General features: G+C 41.5%; 1 protein-coding gene across 1 annotated transcript in view; it reads right to left on the reverse strand.

The window, feature by feature from the left end:
• Window positions 1-18,904, reverse strand: part of MCF2 (MCF.2 cell line derived transforming sequence) — a 122,908-nt gene extending 104,004 nt beyond the window's left edge. Inside the window, exon 1 of the mRNA XM_088834338.1 lies at window positions 18,649-18,904. Within this exon, the coding sequence (XP_088690464.1) occupies window positions 18,649-18,904 (256 nt within the window). The remainder of the gene's footprint in view (window positions 1-18,648) is intronic.
• Window positions 18,905-21,180: the final 2,276 nt, after the last annotated feature.

The raw sequence follows: 21,180 nt of genomic DNA on the forward strand, positions 1-21,180 counted from the left end.
TTCTTTGTCATTGCCTTTCTTTGGGATTGGAATGAAAATTGACCTTTTCCAGTCCTGTGGCCACTGCTGAGTTTTCCAAATTTGCTGGCATATTGAATGCAGCACTGTCACAGCATCATCTTTCAGGATTTGAAATCCTGCTTTCTTAAAGTGGTTGCTTAGGGCTGGGGAATGGAGAAACTGGGAGGATCCTAGCCAAAGGGTATAGGGTTTCTTTTAACAATAATGAAAAGCCCCAGCATTGGTTTCAGTGATGGTAACACAATTCTGAATGTGCTAAAAACATTGAATTTAACACTTTAAATGGGTACATTATATGTATGGTATGTTAGTGAAGTGAAAGTCACTTAGTCGTGTCTCTTTGCAACCCCATGGACTATTCTCCAGGCCAGATTACTGGAGTGGGTAGCCGTTCCCTTCTCCAGGGGATCTTCCCAAACCAGGGATCGAACCCAGGTCTACCGCATTGCATGCAGATTCTTTACCAGCTGAGCCACCATGGAAGCCCATGGTATGTTAAGTGTATTATAATAAAGTTGTTACAAAATAATAAATCAAGGAAAGAATCACTGTTTGTTAGAAAAATGTTCATCTGATTCATCTGAGCAAAGGATGCCCTTTTTCTACCTCTCCTTCCAAAGGAATTTGAACATGGAAAAACAAATAAAAGTGGGTTCAACTTTTGAAAACGTGTGTTAAGGATAAAAGATGAAGGTTGTGGGGCCTCCCTGGTGGCTCAGCTGGTAAAGAATCTGCCAGCAATGCAGGATACCTGGGTTCGATCCCTGGGTCGGGAAGATCCCCTGGAGAAGGAAGTGGCAACCCACTCAAGTATTCTTGCCTGGAGAATTTCATGCACAGAAGAGACTGGAGGGCTACAGTCCACGGGATCGCAGAGATTCAGACACCACTGAGCGACTAAGTAAAATAATAATAACAATAAAGGGATTTTTTTAAAAAAGATAAAGGTTGTGCATAAAGGTAAACCACAATGACATCACACGATCAGTAAGTTCACACAGTGCTTATATTTCATTGTTATCTTGGGTGATGTAGAAATATAAAATTATATTTTCATACACACAAATATTTCTTATAGAGTTAATATAACACAGTACTTTTGAATGCATGCTTCAAAGGCAGACTGTCTATATTCCAATTCCAGTTCTACCACTTACAAGCTGTATCACCAAGGAAAAGTTGCTTATACTCTCAGTGTCTCAATTTCCTTTATTGGTAAATGGAGAAAAAACATGACAGTAGCTATTTCATTGTGTTATTGTAATAAGTTGTTAATATGAAAAGGCTTGGAACAGTGTCTAATATATGGCATTACTGAATACACTTTGGCCATTGTTATAGAGGAAAGAAAAAAAATAAGATTATAATTTAAAAGGTTTACTGTACAAGTCAGCATTGAGGCAGTGGCAGATAATAACTGGGTTAGCATTATGGTTCTGCAAAGAGTTTCATTCCCACCCCTCCCCAAACAGCCACAGCTGTTCCTGGCCAGAATACCACTCCCATCTTTCAGTTCATCTGCAAACAGGGGAGTAGGTCACGGTTCCTTATCCATATCTAAGGTTTTATATACAAGGAAAACTCTGAGATGGTATTATCTTTGAATATAAAAATGGAACTTTCGAGTTTGAAAAACAGGGAGGAGTTTTCCCTTATTGGTCTCATGGGGGACTAAACATCCTCAAAAATCTTCCTTCTACAAAACATAAAAACATAGTGGAAAAAACAAAATTAAATTATTTCCAATTTATTTTCCTGCTCAGTTGGCAGGAAAGACAAGGAAATCTTCAAAGGCCAAAACCATTACAAGGGCAAATATCCTGAGAAGCCAACAGAGAATAGTAGTTGCCCCAGGGCAGCTGCCAAATCACAGGTGACTTAAAACCTAGTTTTAATGGTCATGTATTGATGGAGATTCAAACCCTACAGCATCGGGAATCAGATCAGAGAAAATGTGTATAATCTGTGGGTAGGATATTCTAAACAGGACACAAGGAGCACAAAGCTTAAAGAAAAAGACTGATAATTTAGGCTATACTAAATGTAAAATTTTCTTTCATCGAAAGACATCACAAAGAAAGTGATGACAAGACAAATTAGAAGCAGACACTGCGATACATATGTGACAAATAATATCAAGGATATATAAAAGATTGTAAGTCAATTTAAAAAAGAGACAACGTGACAAAAAAATGGAAAACAAAATAACAGGAACAAGCATTTCACAGAAAAGGAAATAGGAATGTTCAATAAACATTTGAAAAGATCTTCCAAGACATTTGTAAAGTGTGAAATGCAAATTTCAAGGACAGTAAGATAATCTTTTATACCCAACACTTAAACAAAAATTTTATTTTAGCACAAAGTATAAAGGGACTTTTTAATTATATGTAACATAGGCAAAATTATTTAACTCAATAAACTTTTAAGGAATTGCACATGTTCTCATTCTTTCCATTGCCAATCACCTTAATTCCTCCAAAGTCAAAAACAAGGTAAGACCTTTCAAAAAAGTTTTGCTCAGTCCGCAGCTGTCATGTCAATTAGTCCACAGTTCTCTTGGTTGGGCTTCTCTGATCTCCAATGGAAATGGACACACTTCAAAATTCCCCACCTATAATCTTTGGGATCCAATTTCCTCAAACAATTCACTTTAGGACCACATTTAGGGTCAGGAGATGGATCTGTCTGGTTCTGAATTTGACACCCTGAAGAAGAACTAAAAAGCCTCTTGATGAAAGTGAAAGAGGAGAGTGAAAAAGTTGGCTTGAAGCTCAACATTCAGAAAACTAAGATCATGGCATCTGGTCCCATCACTTCATGGGAAATAGATGGGGAAACAGTGGAAACAGTGTCAGACTTTATTTTTTTGTGCTCCAAAATCACTGCAGATGCTGATTGCAGCCATGAAATTAAAAGATGCTTACTCCTTGGAAGGAAAGTTATGATCAACCTAGATAGCATATTAAAAAGCAGAGACATTACTTTGCCAACAAAGGTCCATCTAGTCAAGGCTATGTTTTTTCCAGTGGTCATGTATGGATGTGAGAATTGGACTGTGAAGAAAGCTGATCGCCGAAGAATTGATGTTTTTGAACTGTGGTGTTGGAGAAGACTCTTGAGAGTCCCTTGGACTGCAAGGAGATCCAACCAGTCCATCCTTTTTTTTTTTTTTTGAAATCTTTTACATATTTATTACATATGTAATAAATAATAATAAAGAAAATTATTGCAAAATGACATATTTGTAATTTTGAGTGTTTTTCTGTTAACAAAGAAGATTTATTTCTTCATTTATTGAAGTCTTTAAAAAATATTTCAGTATTAGATTTCAGAATTTTCCCTGTAGAGTTACTTCGTTTATTTTTTTTTTATTTTTATTGGAGGCTAATTATTTTACAATATTATATCGGTTGGTTTTGCCATACATTGACATGAATCTGCCCCGGGTGTACATAAGTTCCCCTTCCTGAACCCCCCTCCCACCTCCCTCCTCCCCTTATCCTCCCTCTGGGTCATCACCGCACACCAGCCCCGAGCACCCTGTAACATGCATCGACCCTGAAACTGGCGATTCGTTTCACTTATGATAATATAGGAGATCAGTCCTGGGTGTTCATTGGAAGGACTGATGCTAAAGCTGAACCTCCAATACTTTGGCCACCTCATGCGAAGAGTTGACTCACTGGAAAAGACTCTGATGCTGGGAGGGATTAGGGGCAGGAGGAGAAGGGGACAACAGAGAATGAGATGGCTGGATGGCATCACTGACTCGATGGACATGGGTTTGAGTGAACTCCGGGAGTTGGTGATGGACAGGGAGGCCTGGCGTGCTGTGGTTCATGGGGTCGCAAAGAGTCGGACATGACTGAGTGACTGAACTGACTGGAAAAGGCATTAAGTTCAAATCATATTCACTCCTAAGCTATCACACCCAGAAAAGTACAGATTGTTGGGTTATACCAACCCCTAGTAGCACAAAAAGGATTTCTAAGGGAAGCCAGGAAAGGGAAGGAAGGAGTGAGAGGCTGGAAGGAGAAAATGGGAATACAAATGAGGAACCCACATTGCAAAACCACTTATGTATCTTCTTCATTTAGGCACCAGCCACTCTCATCATCTGTGTATTTCTCCTTTCAACAAACTTTTGTTAGACTCCCATCTGTTTCCAGGCCTGTGCAGCGATGGGGGACACACAAAATCAGTGACTCACTGGCCCTGCCTCAGGGGCTCATCATCTGGGAGAATGCAGTGACAGCTCAGAGTTGTGAGTGTATGTGTGTGTGTGTCTTATTCACTTTGTTGTATAGCAGAAACTAACACAACATTGTAAAGCAATTATAATTTAAAAAAAAAATGACTTGTAAAGTCGACATGAGTTTGAGTGTACTCCGGGAGTTGGTGATGGACAGGGAGACCTGGCGTGCTGTGATTCATGGGGTCGCGGAGAGTCGGACACAACTGAGCGACTGAACTGAACTGAACTGAAAGTCAATAGGCAATATGAAGAGCCTCACACTGACAAGAAAATGTTAAAAACTGCAGCATAGAGACTTTATTTACTCTTCTCCACTGTGAAAGCTCTTTTGTGACTTAATCGTGTGCCTTTTAAAATTTACACTCCATAAAAATTGACAAGATCTTTGCTAAATGTCAGAACTCTGGTAAAGGGCTCTTTAAATTGGCCAAGAGTATATATATTATATACATTTTTCATATATGTTTTATACAATTCTACATCATCTTCAAAACTATACATTACCTGTCATGAAAATAAATGTCTTTGAGAATTAGCTTCCATGAGTACTTCTGAAAGCACAGGTTTAAAAAAAACTTCTTCATCACACAATTTTGAGTGTTCCAGATTATTTCTTAGCAAGAGAAATTTTGGGGAAAAAAAGCATGTAAATCAAAGGGCCATCACTTTATTCATCTAAATCATACTCATTCAAGTACCCACAGTGCACATGATCAGGGACAGGTTAGAACATGAGCTTAAAATCAAATCACAGTCCCCAACCACCACAGTCACCACCACCACTAGATAATTCTAAACACAGTGGCTTAGTAACAGGTAAATATTAACATTAGCCACTTTTTAAAATTTTTATTATAACATCAGGCCTTTCAAAAGCAGCTATTTAAAGCACAAGCTATAAAATAAGACAAGATGACCCACTAATGCCAGAACTCACAATATCCACGTAGGCATATGACTAAGTGCCAGATCTCCTATTCCATGGCTATTCATCTCTTCTTAGGTTCAGAAAATCTAATTTTGAAATACACAGCATCTGCAATGGTAAATCCGATTATGATGACTTATAAGGCAAGCAAAAGAACACACAACGTCTGTCAATGGTCCTTGGAAAGTGTCAACGGAAGAAAGCAAAACTGACCGTCTTTTGGAAACTGACAAGTAGAAAATGGCAAAGAAAACCAGGGCGGCTGCTTTTTGTGCTGTGACTAATCACGTGACCAGGCTGGCACGTACAAACACAAAGATGTCCTGCAAATATACACATTACTTTTCAGTGTCATCAAAGACTCTAAGAATACATAATCACACCATTTCAGTTTAAGTAGGGGAAATATTATTTAAAATAACTTCCTATGTTTTTCTTGTCTTCAGACTGCATATTGAGCAGCTAATTCTTCAACTTCACTAACAGTGGCACAGGGGTACAAGTGAAGGTTTGATGAACAGAGAACCCAGTGCCTTGAATGTGTAGAAGCCTGTCTTCTGTGAAAGGGAAAAAAAAAACAACATGATTTTATATATCTTATATTTCCTGTACTCTTGCGTGTATCACACATTTTATAATGAAATCACCTTTAAGCAAACCCATTCAAATGCAAGTCACAGTTCAACATAAGGGGGAAGATTACAATTTGGTAAAGTGCTTAGATAGACATGAATTCTATTTTTTTTTTAAGTTAGCTCTTTAAAAAAAACACAACTATTTACTTATTTGGCTGAACGAGATCTTGGTTGAAGCATGTGAGATCTTTTTTTAGTTGCAGCAAGAGGGATCTAGTTCCCTTTCTAGGGATCGAACCCAAGCCACCTGCATTGAGAGGACAGTCTTAGCCACTGGACTACCAGGGAAGTCCCATACATGGATTCTTTGTTTTTCTCACCATTTATTTAGAAATAAGCTCGTTGTGGGCAGGAATTTTTGTGTTTTGTTCACTGAAATACCCCAACAGTGTCTAGCATACAGGAGGTGATCTACACATGTTGAATTTATGTATCTATATCCATATAAAATGTCTACACATCCAAACTGACTGCTTATAAATAACTTAAAAACCAAAAACAATTTCTTTCTCTTATTTCACTTAGCATAATACCCTTCAGGTCCATCCACTTTGCTGAAAATAGCAGAATTTAATTCTTTTTTATGACTGAGTAATACTCCAGTGTGTGTGTGTCTGTGTGTGTGTATCACATATTCTTTATCCATTCATCTGTTGACACTTAGGTTGCTTCCATGTCTTGACTATTGTAAATAATGCTGCTACGAACACTGAGGGTGCATGTATGTTTTCTAATTAGTGTTTTTGCTTCCTTTGGATATACACCCAGGGATTGAATTGCAGGTCATATGGTAATTCTTTTTTTTTTAATTTTTAGTTTTTTGAGAAACCTACATACTGTTTTCCACAGTACTTCACATCCTCACTAACATTTGTTATTCCTGGTCTTTTTGACAATAGCCACTTAGACAGGAGTGAGGTGATACTTCATTGTCATTTTGATTTGCATTTCTCTGATGATTAGCAATGTTGAGCATCTGTTTATGTCCCTGTTGGCCATCTGTACATCCTCTTTTTAAAAATGTCTATTCGAGTCTTCTGCCCACTTTTTAATCAGGCTGTTCATTTTTTTATTATTTATTTTTAACTGGAGGATAACTGCTTTACAATATTGTGTTAGTTTCTGCTATACATTAACATGAGTCAGCCATAGGTATACATATGTTCCCTCCCTCTTGAACCGCCCTCCCATCTCCCTCCCCATCCCACTCCTCTAGGTTGTTACAGAGCCCCAGTTTGAGTTCCCTGAGTCATACAGCAAATTTCCACTGGCTATCTAATTTTACTTATGGTAAAGTATATGTTTCAAAGTTACTCTCTCAATTCATTCCACCCCCTCCACCCCCACTGTGTCCACAAGTCTGTTCTCTATGTCTGTGTCTCCACTACTGCCCTGCAGATAGGTTCATCAGTATCATCTTTCTAGATTCCAGATATATGCATTAATATATGATATTTGTCTTTCTCTTTCTGACTTACTTCACTCTGTATAATAGGCTCTAGGTTCATCCACCTCATTAGAACAGACTCAAATGCATTCCTTTTTATAGCTGAGGATTATTCCATTGTGCATATATACCACAACTTCTTTATCTATTCATCTCTTGATAGACACCTAAGTTGATTCCATGTTCTAGCTATTGTAAATAGTGGTACCATGAACATTGGGTACATGCGTCTTTCTCAATTATGGCTTCCTCAGGGTATATACCCAGTAATGGGATTGTTGGGTTGTTCATTTTTTTTTGATGTTGAGTTGTATGAGCTATTTATATTAGGTTGGCCAAAAGGTTCATTTGGGTTTTCCACTAGATGCTATGGAAAAACTCAAATGAACCTTTTGACCAACTCAATATATTTTGGATATTAACCCCTTATTGGTTATATGATTTGCAAATATTTTCTCCCATTTTGTAGGTTGCTTTTTTGTTTTGCTGCGCCAAAGCTTTTAAGTTTAATTAGATCCCATTTGTTTATTTTTGCTTTTATTTCCTTTACTTTAGGAGACATCTAAAAAAATATTGCTATGATTTATGTCAAAGAGTGGTCTGCCTATGTTTTCCTCTAGGAGTTTTATGGTTTTTCCTCTTACATTTAGGTCTTTAATCCATTTTGAGTTTATTTTTGTATATAGTGTTAGAGAATATTCTAATTTCATTCTTTTATAGGTAGCTGTCCAGTTTCTTAGCAAAAACTTATTGAAGAGACTGTCTTTTCTCCATTGTATATTCTTGTCTCCTTTGTCATAGATTAATTGATCATAGGTGCATGAGCTTATTTCTGGGTTCTGAATTCTGTTCCATTGATCTATGTATCTTTTTTTGTGTCAGTACCATACTGTATGGCATTGCTTATATGTGGAATCTAACAAGTACACAAACTAGTGAATATAATAAAAGAAACAGACCCACAGATATATAGAGAACCAACTAATGGTTACCAGTGGGGAGAAAGAAAGGGGGAGGGGCAATATAGGCTTAGGGGATCAAGAGGAACAAACTATTATGGATAAGATAAGCAACAAGGATATATTGTACAACAGAGGGAATAGAGTGAGTATTCTATAATAACTTTTATTTTTAAAATATTTTTTAAAATTGTGAATCACTATATTAAATAATTATAACTTATAATTCTTGTTCTTATAATTTTATTTATTTATTTTTGCTGTGTCTTCATTGCTGGGTAGGCTTTTTGTCTAGCTGTGGTAAGCAGGGGTTACTCTCTAGTTGCAGTGCCCAGGCTTCTCATTGCAATGGCTTCTCTTGTTTCAGAGCATGGGCTCTAGGGTGTGCCAACTTCAGCGGTTATGGCACATGGGCTGAGTAGTTGAGGCTCCCAGGCTCTAGAGCACAGGCTCAATAGTTATGACACCCGGGCTTAGTTGCTCCACGGTATGTGGGATCTTCCCAGATCGGGGATTGAACCCATGTCTCCTACATTGGCAGGCAGATTCTTCACCACAGAGCCACCAGGGAAGCCCAACTGTAACTTGTATAATGTTGTACATTAATTATACTTAAACTAAGAAATAATAATAATATAAATCAGATTAACATGCTAAAGCAAATTGAAACTTTGACAACAGAGACTGCACATTTTCCTAGTACAACAGCTGGAGCTGTGATTGTCTTTGGAACCTGCCTAAGAATCAAGGCCTAGTCAATTCATTACTTGGGAACCCAATACATATAGGTAAATTTTGAGAGGGACTGAATCTTACCATAAAGAGAACTAGATATGTGGTGATTTACTGTATGTAAAAAATCTGGATAAGTAATTGTGTTTCCTGCTTAAAGCATCAGCAAATCCACGGCAGAGTTGGCCCAAGCTTAACTGTCCAGCCACCGCAATCTATTTTCCTAAAAGATACCTGCTGCCAAGGGAAGTGGATTATACATTTGATTGACAAATGGTATTGTCCAGCATGAGAAGGTCTTTTGCAGATTCCTGGTCAATATGATATAAAAACACATGCTTCTCATTTTCCCTATGTTAACCCACTCCAGTCACACACAGACTCACATATCAAATACTGAATCACAAACACTAAGGGAATTGAGTTTGTGATTATATTTTGTTGTTGCCTTTGTTTTCATTGTGATTTTGTTTTTCTTCAGGAGAACTCCTGCAGATATTTATGTTTTTTCTTTTTTTGCCCCTTAAACTGTTAGCAATGTCTCTAGAATTACCATAATAGGAATGAAATAATATATCATATTAATATATCATAACTCTAAATTCTTGAAAATCTACACATGAATAACCATCTAATGTGAGCACTGATGGGCCAGAAAAGCATTAGAGTCCATAATTATCAAATATCTTAAGTATGAATGCACTATATTAGGGGGAAACCTCAATTTGCACAATAAAAAAATGAGATTCAGACATTCCCTAAATTGATCTACAGAGTCAATGCAATCCCTACTAAAATCCTGGCAAGTCTTTTTATGCAGAAAATGACAAACTAATCTTAAAATTAATATGGAAATGCAAGTGTCCCAGGATAACCAAAACAATCTTGAAAAAGAACAAAGTGGGAAAACTCACAGTTTCTGATTTCAAAATTGAGTACACATTTACAATAATCAAGATAGTATGATACAAGTATAATGACAGACTTACAGATAGATTGGTGGAATGGAATTGTCCAGAAATAAACCCTTACATCTATGGTCAACTGATTTTAAACCAAGGTACCAAGACATTTTAGCAGGGAAAGAATGTTCTTTTCAATAAATGGTGCTAGGAACACCTGTGTCTAGGCACATGGTTAAAAGGATGAAATTGAACCCGGAGCTCACACTGTATACAAAAACCAACTAAAAATCTATCAAAGACCAAAATGTAAGACCTAGAACTATAAAACTCAGATGAAAGTATAAGTGGAGTTCTTTGTGACCTAGGATTAGGTGGGGCTTCCCAGGTAGTTCAGACGGTAAAGAATCTGCCTACAATGCAGGAGACCTGGGTTCAATCCCTGGGTCGGGAAGATCCCCTGTCAACCCACTCCAGTATTCTTCCCTGACGAATCCCATGGACAGAGAAGCCTGGGGTCGCAAAGAGTCAGACACAACTGAGCAACTAACACAGCATAATGATTAGGTAATACTATATATGACACCAAAAGCACAGAAGACAAGAGTAAAAAAACAGGTCAACAGGTACATACAAGAAAAGATGCTTAACATCACTAGTCACAATGAAAATGTAAATCAAAACCACAGTGAGATATCACCTCACACCTTGTAAGAATAGCTATTATCAAAAAGAGAAGAAATAACTAATGTTGGAGAGGATGAGAAGAAAAAGGAACCCTTGTGTTAATGTAAATTGGTGTAGTCACTACGGAAAACAGGATGGATGTTCCTCAAAAAATTAAAAATGAAGACTTCCCTGGTGGTACAGTGGACAGGAATCCATGTGCCAATGTAGAGGATACAGGTTCGATCCCTGGTAGAGGAAGATTCCACATGCTGAGGAGCAACTAAGCCCGTACACCACAACTATAGAGTAGCCCCCACTCTCTACAAATAGAGAAAGCCTTCTCACAACAATGAAGATCAAGTGCAACCAAAAATTTTTAAAAATTAATTACAAATGAAACTGCCATATGATCCAGCAATTCCACTTCTGGGTATTTAGCCAAAGAAAATGGAAACAACAACTCAAAAAGATATATGCACACTCATGTTCATTGCAACATTATTTACAAATAGCTAAGACAGAAAAAACCTAAGTGTCTATCAATTCATAAACAGATAAGGAAGCTACGGTATATATGTACAATGGAATATTATTCAGCCATAGAAAAGAAGGAAATCTTGCCATTTGAGAAAACATAGATGGACCTGAGGGTATTATGCTAAGTGAAGTAAGTTAGACAGAGAAAGACAAATATCGTATAATGATTTCACTTATATGTGGAATCTTAAAAAAAAACCCAAAGTGAACAGACTGATGGTTGCCAGAGGCGGGAGATGGAATAGGGGTGGGAGACATGGGTGAAGGAAGTCAAAAGGTGCAAACCATAAGTTATGAAATAAATAAGTCATGGGGATGTAATGTACAGCAGAGTGACTATAGTTAAAAACACTTTACTGCATATTTGAAAGTTGCTAACAGAGCAAATCAAAGTGTGGTGATGGATGTTAATTAGGCTTATTTAGGTAATCATTTCCAAATATACAACTATTGAATCATTATATCGTATACCTGAAACTAATATGTTGATTATATCTCAATTCTAAAAACAGAGACTCAAAATATAAGTGGAGTTCTTTGTGACCTAGGATTAGGTGGGGTTTCCTGGGTGGTTTTGAAAACAGAGACTCAAAAAAAAGAGAGAAATAGGCAAATTTGACTCCAATGTTAAAAAGGCTTGTGCTTCAAATGAAACCATCAATTAAATGAAAGATAATTCACAGAACAGGAGAAAATATATGCAAATTAATATTTGATAAGGATCCTTGAATCCAGACTACATAAAGAACTCTTACAACTAAACAGCAAAAAGAGAAATAGCCCAATTTAAAAATGGGCCAAGAATCTGCACATTTATCCAAAAAAGATACAGCATACAAGTGGCCAATAGACACATGAAAATGTCCTCAGTTTCACTAGCCATTTGGGAAATGCAAATCAAAACCACAATGTGAAACCACTTCACACCCACTAGAATGGCTGGAATCAAACAAGTCCTCAGAAGGATGTGGAGAAAATGGAACCCTCCTACAATGATGATAGGAATGAAATGTTACAGCTGCTTTGGAAGTCAGGGAGTTCCTCAATGATTAAACTCTACAGTGACTCTATGACCTAGCAAATCCACTCCTCCATATATACTCAAGAGAAGTGAAAACATGTCCACACAGAAACTTGTATAAAAATATCCATAGTAACATTATTCATAATAGATAAAGATGGAAATAATTCAAATGTCCATCAACTGAAGAACCTATAATTAAAATATGCAGTCAGATAAGAATGAATACTGGCACATGCTACAATATGGATGAAACTTGAGAACATTATGTTAAGTGAAAGAAGCCAGACACAAAAAATTATATATTCTATTTATCTGAAATGTCCAGAATAGGCACATCTTTAAAGACAGAAAGGATATGAGTGGCTGCCAGGGGCTGGTGGGAAGGACTGGTGGGAAGAAATGAGGGGTCATGGCTAATGGGTATGAAGGTTTCTTTTGGGGGTGACGGGAATGTTCTAAACTTGTGGTAATGAATGCACGACTGTGATTATACTAAAACCTACCAAAATGTATACTTTAAGTGGGTTAATTGTATGGCATGTGGGCTTCCGGCATAGTTCAGTTGGTAAAGCATCTGCCTGCAATGCGGGAGACCTGGGTTCGATTCCTGGGTCAGTAAGTTCTCCTGGAGACAGAAATGGCAACCCACTCCAGTATTCTTGCCTGGAGAATCCCATGGACAGAGGAACCTGGCAGGCTACAGTTCATAGGATCACAAGAATTGGACACGACTTAGTGCTATCTTTCTTAAAGTTGTTTTTTTAAAAAAAAACAAAAAAACAAAAAACTAGAAGGGATCCTATTTTTCCCATCTGCCTTCTTGCTAACAAAACTTTTTCCACCTTCCCTTTTCAGATTAATGCAAAAATTATCTGAAAACGGAGCAGACAAATCTCCGTCAAGTTGCTGGCTCATAATTTTCTAGAGATGAATACACAAATGTAAATTATAAGTGCTGTTAATAAGTCTGGTTTCCCAGCATCTGCGGGGTGAACCAGACAACTTAACTTATTCCTGGCAAAGGCAGCAATATCACTGGTAAATATTTGAAAGTCAAAAAGGAGATAATCACCTTTCGAAGTAAATTTCAGCATATTAAAATGTCACCACATTTGCTAATTCAACTATTTTATAAAGTCCCAAACTTTATTGTAAGTATAAATTGTTCCTTCTTTCCAATATGCCATCAGCTTTTTATTTTTTCATTAATACGTGCATGTACATGTGCTTAGTCGCTCAATCATGTTCAACTCCTTTCGACCCCATAGACTGTAGCCCACCAGGCTCCTCTGTCCATGGGATTCTCCAGGCAAGAATACTGGAGTGGGTTGCCATGCCCTCCTCCACAGGATCTTCCCAAACCAGGGATTGAACCCAGGTCTCCTTTATTGCACACGGATACTTTACCATCTGAGCTAACAGGGAAGCCCTTCCATTAACATATGATTGTTTTTTTAAAAATTATACCATGAACTGAAAATGATAGGAGGTAACTGATAAAGGTCTTCTCAATTGGAAAGCAATAGTGGCTACTTAGTATTTCTACTGAAAAAGAATAATATGGGAAGGAATTCATCTGCCACAGGAACTTAAGTCGCAAATGACTAAACTGAAGATTTCTTATGCCCATAAAGATTAAGGATTGTTTAGCACTGAAGTTTCTCTCTTTGGAGAGCTCTCCTAGACCTCTTCTTTTTTGTTGTCAAGTCACTAAGTCATGTCCAACTCTTAGGACTGTAAGAGTTGCGATCCCATGGACTGTAGCATGCCAGGCTCCTCTGTCCTCCACCGTCTCCCAGAGCTGGCTCTAATTCATGTACATTGAGTTGGTGATGCTATCTAACTATCTCATCCTCTGTTGCCCCCTTCTCCTTTTGCCTTCAATCAGACTTCTTCTTTACCTCCAGGAATAGATTATTTTGGTTCCAGACTCTGAGCAAAGGAAAGTGAGTCAAAGTGACCTGTGAGCAAATCGGACAATGCAAACATTTGAACAACAAACCACAGAAATGATTTGTCTCTTTGGAGCATGGCTTCCACTTGTGCTCTATTAAATAAGATCTGGGGAAAAGGTCATCCCCAAGTCTTTATTGAGGGAAACAAACAACTGTCCCTTCTCACTGATCTCTTCTCTAGACTCTTTCATCCAGGCTTTAAATACCACCTACAAGGCTGATGACGCCCAAGTTGATATCCCCAAGCCAGATCCCTTCCCTGAAGACCAGATCTCTATATCCATTTGCCAATTCAACAACTCTGCGTGGACATCGAATAGACACCTCAAGTTATTAGGTCCTAAACCAAACAAAATGTGTGGATGTGAGAGTTGGACTGTGAAGAAGGCTGATCGCAGAACAATTGATGCTTTTGAACTGTGGTGCTGGAGAAGACTCTTGAAAGTCCCTTGGACTGCAAGGAGATCCAACCAGTCCATTCTAAAGAGATCAGTACTGGGTGTTCACTGGAAGGACTGATGCTAAAGCTGAAACTCCAATACTTTGGCCACCTCATGCGACGAGTTGACTCACTGGAAAAGAATCTGATGCTGGGAGGGATTAGGGCCAGGAGGAGAAGGGGACGACAATGAATGAGATCCCCACAACCCTACTCATAGTCTATTTACTCACATTTTGCAAACAACACTAACATGTGTGGTTCTCTCGTTTCCTAGCTCATAACACATCAGAATGGGCAATGAAGGAGGGAGATTAGAGGATTAGGCAGTAACTGCTGGTTGGTAGAAACAGTTAAAATAACAGCAGCAAGAAATGGTAGCTATGAGGGGTGGGAGGGAGGCACAAGAGGGTGGGGACATATGTATACATATAGCTGATTCACTTTGTTGTACAGCAGAAACTAACACAACATTGTAAGGCAACTACACCTCAAAAAAAAAGAAAAAGAAATGGCAGCTAACAGAGAGGGGATATATGGAAAGATTAGAAAACCAGGCATTGCAAATTAAGAGGCAGAACAATCTGTGCCCAATTTAATGCGAGGACAAACAGACCCACCATGGTTTAGGAGCCCTTGAGGCAACACTATATAGAACAAATTAAAATAACTAATGCTATTATAAGGATAATCTTGAAACATCAGGAAAAGATGTAATTATTTCCAGGTTCAGGAGTCAGGAAGGTAAATTATCTTTTTGAAAAGCTTTCCATCTAAAATGGTTAGATTGGGAAGAGGGGAAAAAATCAAGCACTAAAAGTGCTGAAACCTCAGTTACCCAGAAAATCATTTATGTGGAATAACTCAGAAATTAGTGTTACCCAGTAAGTGACCCATTATCACTGGAATCCATTTTATACCACGTTGCAACGTGTATTAAATAATTAACTTTTGGTGTGATTTACACGTCTTTTTTGTTGTTGTTTTGATTTACACAGCTAAACTCTGACAAAATCAAATTTGCAGTGAACAAGTTTTCACAACTGCTTCTCTGAGTTACAGATACAGATTGCATTCTTTTGGGCTGCAAGGAACGAAAAACATTTCTTTCTTTTTCTTTTCTTTTTTTCTCCATCACAAGGTAAGGAAAGTGTGAGGGGGGAAGACACCTTTATTCAAGGGCAAATTCAAAAGGTAATTTTATACTAAGTGTGGGCTCCATCCAGGCTAGATTTTCTGAAAGATAACCCATAGAAGTCATTTAAGAAAAGAACTAGGATGCCAGGAATTGTTTGATGGGCGCCACAGATCACTGTAAGAAATAATATTCACTTCTTCCCAGCTCTAGACCTATGGGTCAGCTCTCCCTGAATGAAGAAACCACATAACCAAAACTGAACCCCAAATTTCCTCTCCCTCCTCCATTCCTGGTCTTTTATCTCTCCCTGCCTCATCACTTTAACGAGAAACCTACAATTGACCTAATCTCCTGCGTTGTTCCTCAAACCTTACAACTAGCCACCAAGTCAAATCAATTCTACTCTCTCAGTTCCTCCAGCTTCTCGCCTTCTCCCCATTCCCTGAACTGACTCAGTCCATGTCTTCATCCACTCTTGCCCAGCTTGTTCCAACTACTCTCTAACTGGCCGCCCTAGTTTTGTACTTCCTCCTCTGCTCTATATGCCACACACTGGGGTCCTCCCTACAACCGCCAGAGTCATATTTGCAAAAGTAAGAAGCTCCACCACACACTAACACAGCCCACCACTGTGCACCCTGTGCACCCGTACAACCCTGTGCAGCAGCCTTGCTCTATTCCCCTATTCACAATGTTCTGACGGCTCCCCATTGCCCTACAAACAAAGTAAAGCCCTTTAACATGCCTGATCCAGCCTCTGCCTACTCCTCCAAATTGATCTCCTATGTGTTCCACACTTTCCACTCCCATCATTACAAAAAGAATCCTCCAACCTACTCTGCTGTCCCCTTTCTACTCTTTTGGCCACATCTTATTTCCTCCTTTACCTGGATGACCTCTCCCTACCTTTCCCCACCACATTCTGTGCTCAGTCTCCAGTCCACCTGGACATTTGGCTGCATCCTTAAAGTTGCAGATCCTTCTTCACCCACTCCCTGAAGTTTTCCCTTAACTTCCTCAGTCGAGTCAGCAGAGCCTTTTCTGGCTATGCCACAACGGATCCTGCACAAACAGGTGTAATTTGTTTATTACACCTTGGCACATCCTGGTAGCGGGCAGGCTATAAATGATCATCCTTGAAATATCTCTCAGAAAGTTCTGTCTCACCATGAAAAGCCTTGTAAATAATTTTTAAATAGATGAAATCCTTTCCACACATAAAACTATCATCCTAGGGTGCATGTCCTAACAGCCAAGTAGCTACAGACCACTCCCAGGATGTTCTGTTGGTCCAGTCAGCTACTAAAAATGCTGAAAGGCAAAACAGCACTGTTTGCCCGTGTGAAAACACAGCACAGCAACCGGTGTCATTCAGGTGCTGCGACTTACAATGCTGAGGCGACAGAAGCCGGCCAACATGCTGGAGCCTACAGAGGTATGGAGGATGAAACACCGCACCCAACTATAGAAACAGAAATCACTGGAGTAGAAATGTCACTGGAGTTCATAGCATGGCTAATTTAAAGTTTGTTAAGAAAGCATACATTTCTCCTATGGAGATTTTTTTTTTCAGTCTCAGTTTGTTTGCAAGAGGCAAACACAAGACGCAAAGGACTCCCCACACTTCCCTGAGCTGCAGGTTCCAGTGAGGGTCTGGCATAAGCATTTCAAGCCATTCCAGACGCTCAACACCTGAAGAAGGAGCACGTGCCCCATTACCACATTCCCCTTACTGCTTGATCACACCTGGAAACCCATAGTAGGTGTGTATGCTAAGTCGCTTCAATCGAGCCGGACTCTGTGCGACCCCAAGGGCTGCAGCCCGCCAGGTTCCTCTGTCCATGGGGATTCTACGGGCAAGAATACTGGAGTGGGTTGCCATACACTCCTCCAAGGGATTTTCCAGACCTAGGAATGGAACCGGTGTTTCTCACACCTCTTGCAATGACAGGCAGGTTCGTTACCACTAGCGCCACCTGGGAAGACTGGGAAACCAATAGTGCCCACCCCCAAAACCAAACGTGGAGGACTTCTGAAAGAGCTTAAGCCACTGCCTTGGCTTACTGGGGTCTAACTACAGGGGTTGGCCTAGAAGAAGGAGGCAGAGTATTTTGAACATGTGTGGTGGCTATCTGATTTTTCAGAAAATTGTCTCCAAGTCTATTGCTGGGGATGCCAAAACTTCCTGGGCCAGGCTGACCACCTGCTAAGGCAAAAGCACCACGGGCTGCCGAGGAAGACACATCCGTGAATTGCAGTACCTCGAAAACTTGCCTGAAAAGCCCTGGATGAACGTAAGAGAGCAGAGCTGCACCCTCCCCATCGCCCGGCGCCTCTGGCGTGGAAAACGCGTGTGCATCGCTGTGTGCACCACGGCCGCCAAGTGACCGCGTCCACGGTCCCCCAATCGCCGCTCTCATCCCTCACCCACACCTCGGCAGTGGCAGACGAAAACTTCTGCCTTTACAGCGAGGACCCGGGGAGACAGGAAACTCGTGGACCCAGCTGGAAGGACGCACTAGTCCCGGTGAGAAAGCCCAAGGCGCTGGAGGCACGCTTTCTCTACAACGCGCCCTCCCAGCGCGGTGCCAAGGGTCTCCGAATTCGAGCGCTTTTTTTTTTTTTTTGTATTTGCTTTCCCCAAATTTGCGATTCAACCCCCAGTCCCCGCTTTTGCAGCATTCATACAAAGGAAATGCACTTTCGGGAGGCGGGGCGGGGGGCATCTGGTCGGCGGGATGCAGAGTTGGAAGATATGGCGCAGCCCCACGTTCCCCGGAGGGCTGGCTCAGGTCCCCTCTCCGCTCCCCGCCCGTCCCGGAGACGTCCTCGCACCACCCGGGCCTTCTCACGGTCCCGCGGCAACGCGGCCCGGGACCGGAGGAAAACGGCGGGCGAGCGAGCGGCGCCGGTGGAGGGAGGACAAAGTGTGCCCGGCGGCCGGGCGGCCGGGCTTGAGCGCGCGCGGAGAGGGGCGCGCGCCGGGCGCGAGAGGGGAGCTTACTTGCGACGGAGGCTGCTTGCAGCAGGCTGAAGTAGCTCTTGCTGTACTTATCGGAAATCCGCACGCGCTGCAGAGCCATGGACATGTCCACCTGCAGAGGGATGTCCTGGGTAGCCTGCACGAACGCGCCGCCGTCCCAGTTCCGGGGCAGTTCCCGGGTACTGTCACTCGGCGCCGGGGTCCGGGGCTCCGGTGTCCCGGGCGCCTGCCTGGGGGCCGTGTCCAGGTGGGACTGGGAGCCCGCCGCCGCCGCCATCCTCGGCGGGGAGCCCGGCCGGGACAGCTGGCCCGGCCCGCCGCCGCCCTCCACCGTGCAGCCGGCCCCGCTGGTCCGGGCCCCCGCGGGGGGTTCCGCCGCCCGCCGGCTCGCTGCAGACACCACCACAGCCCGACGACCCCAAGCCCTCTCGTGGGGACCCGGGCGCCAGAGGCAGAAAGCGCGGCGCGCCCAGAGCCCGGGAACTTGCTCGGACTTTGGGACTCCAGTCGGGCTCTTCTGGCGTGGCCGCAGAGAGCAACTCCTCCCGGGAGCGCACACACGCCCCCTTTTAGCTTCCCGAAGGATAGGGGGCGGGGATGTGGAGGAGGGACTCCGGTAGCCCAAAGGGAGAACCCCTGCACATTCGCCCATTGTCGGGGGAGGGGAGGCGGCCGGGGCGAGCACACGCGGTGGGAGGAGACGGCCCGGCCTTGCACTCCCAGGGTAACTCTTGCAACTCTTGGCGGTTCATTAGCATCCCATCCGGCTAGCCCTGGCCTAGACACAGATTGGCCACGCGCGGGAGTGGCTCAGTGAGAACACTTGCTCATGGCCCTGCCAAGGTTGCCTACCCTTGCCGGTGCCAAGAGTGCTCTATAGCCCTGGAGGGTCTGAACGGGTCTGTGCCCTCCCCCCACCCCCACCCCCAACGCAAACACCCACATCCACACATCCCGCCCCCTTCGGGGTGTTAAGTCCTGTGTCCTGATTCTCAAACGCTGGGGTCTCAGGAAGCGCCCTGTAGAGACACCTGGGCTGCCATCCCTCACCGGCTTTGGAATCTTGGCGTGTCCTAGAGAGAGGGCTCCAGAACGCAGAACGCAGAAGAAAACCGGAAGGCAAGAGGAGGCGACCCCTTAAAGCAGCAAGAAGTGGGAAAGAAAAGGAGTCGACCTCTTTGCTTGTCCCAAAGCCCCCGGAGATGGGATCGATGAACTACCGGACTCCGCAGAGCCCTGGTGGGGAGTGGGGGGCGGTTGCTGCCCAGAAAGCTGTGGCCACTGGGGGAGAGGCCTGGGAATGTCAGCATAAAAACTGCAAGTCTGAAACTCAGTGCCATCGGAATTCACGAGTTTGCTCCAGCGCTACAAGTCTTTATGGGAATTGCAACTGCCACTTCTTTCTTGTTGAATCCTCATTCTTCTCAAAGTGTTCTGGCAAGAGAGTGGTCTGATATTACATAGGCCAATTATTCCTGGTCCATCTTTTAAAGGCTTTATGGGAAATCACTGATCTACACCTCTTGAGAATGCCTGAGGGAGGAAATGCACGTGTGTGCGCGCACACACACAAACACACACCCTCTTCCTCTAGGCAATTTAAGTTCTGTCTGAATGTGTCAAGTTAACAGGCACAATGTTTTCCAGCCCCTCTCTTGAACGTGTGGAGACGTCCCCTCTACATTGTGGACAAGATGACATTAAGAATTCCACTGACACCATAGTTGTTCTTTTACAACAACTTTATTTTAATAACTTTAAGATAAATAAAAATAGCAGTTTCTAAAACTACTAAAATGACTATATAGGAGGATATTTTTTATAATCATAGGGTGGAGAAGGCTTTACTTAGCATAACAAAAAAAGTATGAAATTGATCCACACATGGAAAGATGCCTTACTGTACTGTCAAGTGAAGAAAGATGCAAAAAGATATTTATAGTTTGATCCCACTTCGTAAACACTATACATCTGTTTATGCTTAGAAAGTGGTTAGGAAGGATACAAATTGCTAACAGTAGTTATCTCGGGAGGGTAAAATTAGGAATCAACTAATTATGGGGAGTTATCACTTTTTGCTTCATATATTAAAATTTTCACAATGGGCAATTTTTTTTGTAACACATTTTCTAGATAAAGAAGGAAACAAAAAAATAAACTTAGGTTCCGAAAGCTATTAGAAAATTAACAATGAAAAATAATTTTCTAATTATAAAAGGAATAGATGCCCTGATTTCACATTATGCTACAAAGTGATAGTAATCAAAACACTATGGTACTGGTGCAAAAACAGACACATAGGTCAATGGAACAGAATAGAGCCCAGTAATGAGTCCACATTTATATGGGCAGTTAATCTATGACAAAGGAGGCAAGAATATACAATGGAGAAAAGAGCCTCTTCAGTAAATGGTGGGCTTCCCTTGTAGCTCAGCTGGGAAAGAATCTGCCTGCAATGCAGGAGACCTGGCTTCGATCCCTGGGTTAGGAAGATCCCCTGGAGAAGGAAAAGACTACCTGCTCTAGTAGTCTAGCCTGGAGAATTCCATGGAC

This window comes from Moschus berezovskii, chromosome X (assembly GCF_049115385.1).
Source record: "Moschus berezovskii isolate FMDL1 chromosome X, NW_MosBer_1.0, whole genome shotgun sequence".
In the NCBI taxonomy this organism is placed as follows: domain Eukaryota; kingdom Metazoa; phylum Chordata; class Mammalia; order Artiodactyla; family Moschidae; genus Moschus; species Moschus berezovskii.